General features: G+C 59.4%; 1 protein-coding gene and 1 non-coding gene across 2 annotated transcripts; both read right to left on the reverse strand.

Annotated features, from left to right (window-relative positions):
- Nucleotides 1-351: 351 nt before the first annotated feature.
- On the reverse strand, nt 352-542 carry LOC126519414 (U2 spliceosomal RNA). Its single transcript, XR_007596612.1, has one exon. It is a non-coding gene; the product is annotated as a U2 spliceosomal RNA (small nuclear RNA).
- A 263-nt stretch (nt 543-805) lies between these two features.
- LOC126529541 (uncharacterized protein T26G10.4-like) lies at nt 806-1,972 on the reverse strand. Its single transcript, XM_072284663.1, has one exon. The coding sequence runs from the start codon at nt 1,970-1,972 to the stop codon at nt 806-808; it is 1,167 nt and encodes a 388-aa protein (XP_072140764.1).
- Nucleotides 1,973-4,640: the final 2,668 nt, after the last annotated feature.

The raw sequence follows: 4,640 nt of genomic DNA on the forward strand, positions 1-4,640 counted from the left end.
TAATCATAGCCACCTCCCCCCAAGTGGCTCTTTACAACAGACAATAGTTCAGAGACATCGGATAAATAGGAATTCTGTTTCTAAGAGATATAATTTGCCGATTCTCCCTCCTGGTTCTTTCTTTTGCTTTCATTTATTTTTCTCAAAGGCCGAAATTAGAAATTTGCTGGTGCATCTCTCCCGTTTGCGACGCAACAAGTGCGACGCTACACACAGATGGAGTGGCAGTTTAATTACTCTCGTGGTCCGCGAACCGGCATCGTTGCGTATAGTATAGGAATGGTGCGTGTCAAGTCAGTGCTCGCTTCGAGCTTGTGTTCTTCATTTTGATTGAATGAAGTCTCACTTAAGTGAGCGGGACCCGATCCCGGAGGTAGTGCAATACGGGGCCGACCTGCGGCGGAGGTGAAGCAGGCTTCAAGCTCACCGCCAACTTCCAAAAATAGCTTTCATATCGTGGGTCCATATAGAACCCGTATCAGATATTAAGCTGATAAGAACAGATTTTTTACTATGCTATTTACAATATATCAAAAATATGTGTTACAGAACCAAGGAAAGAACGGATAAAAGGTGTATAATCTAAAAAGGCAAACAAATGACTAAAGAACTAGTTAGTGGTGTTAGTAATAAAGGCTAAAACTGTAAAGGTGTAAAACATGGCAAAAAGCGCTTCTCTAAAAACATAAGATGATTTAAGAAGTGCCTATGTGGGCTCTAAAAATCTTTCTAGAGGCGTTGATGGTGTCGCTGATGCACAGGCGTTTCAGTGTCTGTAGGTATTGCCTACTACACAGCCTGCGCATCACGCGATCGTTCCCCTGATCCTAGGTGCCACGCAGCCGAGGACAACCGCGTCCACCGTCACGCGTTGGAAGCGCCGGAGGAGATGACGCTGTACAGGGGCGTACTTCTCCTCCTTAGCCTTCCGGGCATCCTGGAACGCCTGCAGCCTGTTCTCGAAAGGGCAGCAGACGTCCAGGATCAGTGCCTCCTCTCCACGGGCCAGTACCAGGTCGGGCTTGAGTGATGTAGTGCCCACGACCTGGTTTTCTGCGATGACTGTGAAACTCCCCAAGACAGCCTTTTTTATTCTGGCGACGGTGGCGTTATGACGCTCCGTCATGTCCCGGCTCTGCCGCATGCAATGGCAGAGTACATGCGGCAGTGTCTCCACCCCGTACCCGCAGCGCCTGCATCTTTTGTCGGCTGCGGGTGCCCAGACTCTTGTGGCATTGAGGGGGAGGAGATTTAACCGGGCTCGATGTACGAAGCGCCAGTCGATGAAGCGGGTGTAGCGGCCGGACCTCATGAAGTGGGAATTTGCCGGGTCGGCCGCCACACACACCATCGCCTTACTTTGGTTCGGTTTGTCATGCAGAGCTCTGTCCCTTTCGGTGGAGAGGAGCGCCCGGATGGACTTGACCAGCTTGTGGCGGTTCCTCGCTGACACGGAGGCCTCTCCGCAGTTGATGCGGGCCCCATGGTCTAAGAGCTCCCAGGCGACACAGAGGCGACGGGAGGCTTTCCGGGCCTCCGTCCACACAGACTGCACCTGTGTGGACGTTTGTCGGAAGTCGCCCTCCGTCTCGCCTGAGAGGTAGGCCTCCATGTCCTCGGTGTTCGCGGGTCGTCTTAGCCGCCTTGACACGACGCCCTCTAGGTCCCCTGCTGCACGCTCCCGGACTTCCACGTCGGTCGACGTCAGTAGCTTGAAGGCCCCATCCACCCGGCAGATGTCGCTGAGCTCCGCCTCAAGTGGAATCCCCGCACTACCAGCCTGAGAGCTTCCGTACAAGTATTCATTTGAAGCTCTGGCTGGCACGTACAGGGTCTTCTTGATAAGCGGGCGGAGCTCCTCGTCTAGGCGTTGCCACTCTCCTTTGCTGGCAAGGCCCACCCGCATGGCAAAGATTAGGGCTGGATACACGAATGTTTTTATGGCATCCATCCTTTGCCATGGGGCGAGCATGGAGGAGAGCAGCCTTCTGCCCTGGTGGATGGCCTCGTGGACCGTCGTTTCGCCCGGTAGCACCCTGAACCCCACTGGACGGCCCAGGAACTTGTGCCCCTCGAAGTCGCCAAGCGCCGGAATCGGGTCGCCACCCACAGTGAAAGAGGTGGGCCGTGTACCCACGGAGTGGCGACCAGACAGGTGTAGGGACCGGCACTTGGCGGCATTCAGTCGCAGCCCAAGCCGGGCCGACAGGGCAGTCACACGGTCTAAGCGGCCCTGCAGGGTGGTGGGATCTGCGGCCAGCAGCGCCAGATCATCGGCGTAGGCAAGGATGTTGTGCTGCCTATCGCCTCCCTGTACTGCACGGATGACCGGGTCCATCACCAGGTTGAAAAGCAGGCCGCTCAGAGGACAGCCCTGTTTCAGCCCGGCTCCGATGGTGATTGGCTCCGTAATGCCAGCTGCTGCCATGATGCAGGTGGTGTTGGCACGGTAGAGGTCTTCAACGATGGTAGCAGCGTCGACAGCGTCGACGAGGGCCTGATGGGCGACCGAGCCGAAGGCGTTGGCAAAATCGAGGAACCCCACGCACAGCTCCCCGCCCTCTGTCCTGGCATCATCCAGGCGTCCCTGCAGCACGAAGTTGTGTTCAAACACCCCATCGTGCGGCAAGAAGCCCTTCTGACACCTGGACAGTACCGCATGGTCGCCCAACCACCCCTGCAGCCGGGTGGTGAGACACGCAGCATACAGTTTGGCAATCGTGCGACCAAGGGCAATGGGTCGCCAGTTCGTGGGGTCCTCGCGATCGCCCTTCTTGTGGATCAGGATAGTCCTCGTCCACTTCCAGCTCAGGCGCGAGCGGCGGTATTGGAGGCATACGTTGTATACCACCGCGAGGAACCTGCCCTCAGGGTCCACCTGCCTCCAGTGGTGGTACGTGAGGCGGTCCTCCCCTAGAGCTGTACTCTCGCATTTACGGAGCTTGGCTGCGACTTCTTCCGGTGAAAAAGGGCACAAGTCCAGTTCTTCGGTGGCCGGAAGCCTTGACCGCAGGATGCTAGTATCCACGGTTGTTGGTGACTAGAGGTTCGAGTAGTGGTCTTGCAGTACATGGGGGGTCGATCGGGCAGAGCTGCGACGGGCCTTCAGTGATCAGCCGCACTGCCCGGCGTCGGTTCCTTCTGCAGAGTGTTTAAATCTGCTGGGGGTTGCGGGGTTCACCTCGCGCCTCCGTGATTAGCGCGAGTCCCAGACTGGCAGCCGCAGATGTTTTGTTGCGGCTGCAATGGCACGGTCAAGGATGTTTCCAAACCGTGCCCACTCCGCAGCAGACTCAGGCAACCGGCTCAATGCCCGCAGCTCTGCCGTCATGTCTGCTAAAGTCCATGCACTTCCCTCTGGCCGCGTGTTACCACCATGTTCTTCCTGGGTGCCGAAGTCCTGGGTGCTTCCATCATGGTCCTGCGGCTCTGCCCTGCCTGGGGAGAGCTCCTGCATTGCCGCCGGTTCGTGAGCCTCGGAGGCTGGAGCTCCTGGGCTGCCTCGGTTGGACAGCAGCGATGACGTTGGAGAACGAGTGGCCGAGGCCGCGGTACGCCCTGAATGAACTGGCGTCCGCTGCGAAGGTGCCTCGGCCATCTAGTCATCGTTGCTTTGCCCGGGTGCTTCTCGAGGCGCCACAGAAGACGGCTCCTCGTCGGCGGCCTGTTTGGTGGCCACTGCTGGTGGTACGGGAGAGTCCTCAGCGGGACCCTCGGTGCTGTCCTGCTCTGTTGGAGGGGTGCCGTAGTCGTCCTGCTCCGATGCACCAGAGGCAGTACGCGCGGCGAGATAACGCCTGGCTGCTAGTGCCGCCTCCCTCCTGTGCCACTGTTCGTGGTTGCTCGAGCCCCTCCTTGTGGGGAAGACATTGAGCAACTGCCACACTGATGTTGCAGGGCATCAGGGGGGGCGGTCGAGTTGGCTGCAGTGAGGCAGGCGTGGGAGGCTCGTCTTAGCCCCAGTGTCTCGCCGCAGATACTGCACACGTTGATGGTGCGCCGGATTCTGGTACCGTGCTCGAATTGGAGGTGCCGCTGGAGGGTCTGCCGCCGCGCGGTCCATTTGGCCGTGGCGTAGGCAGCTCGGCAGCCCTCCTCGCAGCACCGGACCGTGTGGGGCACGGGGAAGAACACCGTGAGGGTGCCATCCTCACGGGTCGGCTGGCGTTCCTGCCCAGGGGTGTTGGGGTCGCCATCGTCCTCGCTGTGGTCATGGGCCGTGCGGCCGTGGCCCCCAGGATCCATTGGATGGGCTTACCATCCGGACCCGGCGGCTCTCCTTAAAGGAGGCCAGGTCCGGAGGCTAGGGGGCTACCAGGGGTGGCAGTGAGAAGGCCAGGCCCATGGTGGACGATGGTGAGGGCAGGGGTCAGCCGGTTGTGCCCCAGCACAGTACCAGTGGAGACGGCAGGACCAACAGGCACCCCGCAGGCAGACCGCACCGGGTTCCAAGCAGTGGTCAGGCCGAGCAGGGCAGGAGTCTCCGAGAGGTAGCAGGCAGCGCCAGGCTGCGGCAGGACCAGGAAGCAGGGCCGGTGTGGGTCGTCCAGGGGCCACCAGGTGGCAGCAGGGTGGTCTGTCGTGGAGGCAGTGCAGCAGGGAGCCGTGGGCCTAGAAAGATAGGGCTGGGTCAAGGGAAG

This window comes from Dermacentor andersoni, chromosome 10 (assembly GCF_023375885.2).
Source record: "Dermacentor andersoni chromosome 10, qqDerAnde1_hic_scaffold, whole genome shotgun sequence".
Taxonomy (NCBI): Eukaryota; Metazoa; Arthropoda; class Arachnida; order Ixodida; family Ixodidae; genus Dermacentor; species Dermacentor andersoni.

Coding starts and splice junctions, on each gene's coding strand:
- LOC126529541 (XM_072284663.1), bottom strand. CDS start 1,972: ATGCTCGCCCCATGGCAAAGGATGGATGCCATAAAAACATTCGTGTAT.